General features: G+C 34.1%; 1 protein-coding gene across 2 annotated transcripts in view; it reads right to left on the bottom strand.

The window, feature by feature from the left end:
* Window positions 1-1,467: 1,467 nt before the first annotated feature.
* LOC106874297 (biogenesis of lysosome-related organelles complex 1 subunit 6) overlaps window positions 1,468-3,020 on the bottom strand; it is a 25,725-nt gene continuing 24,172 nt past the window's right edge. For both annotated transcript variants that reach the window (XM_014921978.2, XM_052970623.1), the window contains exon 7: window positions 1,468-2,125. In XM_014921978.2, coding sequence (XP_014777464.1) covers window positions 2,006-2,125 — 120 coding nt within the window. In that variant the 3' untranslated portion in view covers window positions 1,468-2,005. The remainder of the gene's footprint in view (window positions 2,126-3,020) is intronic.

Here is a 3,020-nt window from a genome sequence, read left to right as displayed (position 1 = left end):
GTAAATGTGTTTTAAAAAAGATTTTCAAGAAACTCACAGTTTGTAGGGAATAAATGTTTGACTGTCGATCGTATTTGGAAAAGACTGACAGGTATTTGTATGTATATGTTTATTTGTATGTATGTGTGTATTTGTACGTATGTATGTATAAGTGCATATTCTCTGTGTATATATATGGTAGTAAGTAAATGTGTGAAAAAAGATTTTTAAAAAACTCAGGTTGTAGGGAATAAAAGTTTGTCAATCGTATTTATGTATGTATGCCTGTATATATGTGAGATAATAGTTTCAGTATTAAAGTGAAACTATCTGACATTAGAATAGAGAGATGTTATTGTTTTACTTATGACACGTAATACTGCAATAGTGGAGGAAATGTGATATATTGCACTGGGCTCGCACTAGGCAAGAAGTTAAACATTTTTGGGGCCTAAAACACTACCTGGACCCTAAGTAAGGCATGTGTAAAATTTGAATGAAATTGGTTGTGTAGTTCTCAAGTTTTAGGGATTCACACAGACAGACAGACATTCTCATCTTTATATATATAGATATCATCATCATCATCATCATCGTTTAACGTCCGCTTTCCATGCTAGCATGGGTTGGACGATTTGACTGAGGACTGGTGAAACCGGATGGCAACACCAGGCTCCAGTCTAATTTGGCAGAGTTTCTACAGCTGGATGCCCTTCCTAACGCCAACCACTCAGAGAGTGTAGTGGGTGCTTTTACGTGTCACAAAATGTAATTTATGCACATCCACAAATTAGCACGCATGTCACTCCAATTTTAGGAGGACATTGGTCACAACCATGGCTGTGCTTTTGTCAACTTATTTTTCCTGAAGCACCTGCAGATAGTGGTAAAAATTGATTTTCAACTATAACTTTTACCAATTTTGAACATCGGCGAAATCCTGCCATAAAATCTTCAATGATATAATGATACCAGAAATAAATCACTGCTTTAATCCACCCCTCAAAAAAACCTACTATCCAATGAGTGGAACACCTCAAACGCCACGTATTCACTCAAATGGAATAAAGAGTACATGCATCACAACAACATCAAGTGTGTGTGTGTAGACTTAAAATATATCCTATTGTTACTGTAGTCTCATGTCAACCAAAGTCTTGTGAATAAAATGTGGTAGATAGAAACTATGGAAACCCATCAGAATGGCTGTTCCTATTTCTGGATAATAGACTTAATGTATCATCTGGTTTAACACCATCACCTAGTTTGGGATACCTTTAGTGAAGTCCACTCTGCTGGAAGTTCTCCAGTTTAAGGATAACTTCCAAGTCTTGAATGTTTTGTAAAGGGTCATGGGTGCCTATCATTCCTTCTCTGACAACCTATGTATTTTTTTTTAAAGATATGTATTGATTTCAGACAAACAGACAGACAATGAACTATGTTTTTTTCAACTCAATGTTATAAAATATAAATTCTGAAAAGAAGTTTTGGATATTATCAACATTTTTTTTTATTCTTCCAGTGCATCTATCAGTTTCCTATGAAATTGATGCTAAATTTAACAAATAATAGGCAGCAGTAGATAAAATGTTTCACCTCTGAACTGCTGTTGAAATGTCTTTGCTAGTCATGTTCAAGCAGATATTTCATTGTTAGGTTCCTTTCTTCCATCTTTCCTCATTCATCACAATATTAACATCATATGAAGACATTATTATGCAATGAAATAATACACAATATTCGTTTGAAAGAAATTCAACAGTTTTCTGAATTTTTTCTTTTTTTATGTTTTCCTTTTAAAATTTCAATTGAGAGAACCATGGCAGCATTAAGTTTTACTAAGTCTGTAAATCCTTCACTTTCCAAAAGAGGCAGTGAAACAAGATTAAAATTAGTTAAACAAGTGGAATAAAAATCAGATTTTACAGCCTTTTTAAAAAAAAAAACTGTTTGAACCAAAAGAAGAGATAAATACAAGTGATGATTACATTTGCAGTCAGTTTCTAAATCATTGGTTGGAGTTTCATGGTTTTGGAATCACTTTAGCTTCAAGCATTTGCTCTTTTTCTAATTCATATTCCTGTTGTTGTGCTCGCTGGAGTTCTTCTTTCTGCTTCTGTTGCTGCAGCCGTAATGCACGTTTCTGAAAGTTAAAAGTGATTAAAAGAGGAATTTAATTACAACCAAAATTTCAGATTCCTCAATTTTTAATTATAAAGTAACAAATCAGAGAACTGTTGTTGTCAAGTTGCTCAAGCAATTCTGCCTGAGACGATAGATCTACAGCATGGAGGTAGCTGATCAAACAGGAGGCTGTACGCAGGAGGCTGAACATATCATTACTTATCACACTTATTACAGAGAACTAAGGTTACAACAACTGACCTTATTTTACAGACAGCTTAGAAGAGGTGGTTACACACGCAGTGAACAAGTCAATAGCATCATGAAACTATATTAAATTAGTCTATGACAATACTGTTGTATGAAGTTTCTACATAACCATAATATTAATTTTTTGTAATGTCTTAAGTGCTAGCATGATTGTGTGGTTAAGAAATTTGCTTCCTAACCACATGGTTTCCGATTCTGTCCCATTGCACGGAACCTTGTGTAAGTTATCTTCTACTTTAGTCCCAGATTGACCAAAACCTTATGAATGGATTTGGTAGACAGAAACTAAAAGAAGCTTGTCATGTGTGGGCATATCATCATCATCATCATCATCATTGTCAGCATTGAACATCTGTTTTCTATGTTGACATGGGTTAGATGATTTGACTGGAGCTGGCAAGTCAGAGAGCTGCACCAGGCTCCAGTCATGTTTTGGCTTGGTTCCTACGGCTGGATACTCTTCCTAATGGCAGTCACTTTATATAGTATACTGGGTGCCTTTTACTGGGTGCCTTTTACAATATGTCATCGATATTGGCCACAACTATGATTTCATTTACCATGTATATATATATATATATATACATATACATATTATATATATATATATATATATATATATATATATATATATATATATATAT

Source organism: Octopus bimaculoides, chromosome 9 (assembly GCF_001194135.2).
Source record: "Octopus bimaculoides isolate UCB-OBI-ISO-001 chromosome 9, ASM119413v2, whole genome shotgun sequence".
Classification (NCBI taxonomy): domain Eukaryota; kingdom Metazoa; phylum Mollusca; class Cephalopoda; order Octopoda; family Octopodidae; genus Octopus; species Octopus bimaculoides.
This window is presented reverse-complemented; position numbering and strand designations above follow the sequence as displayed.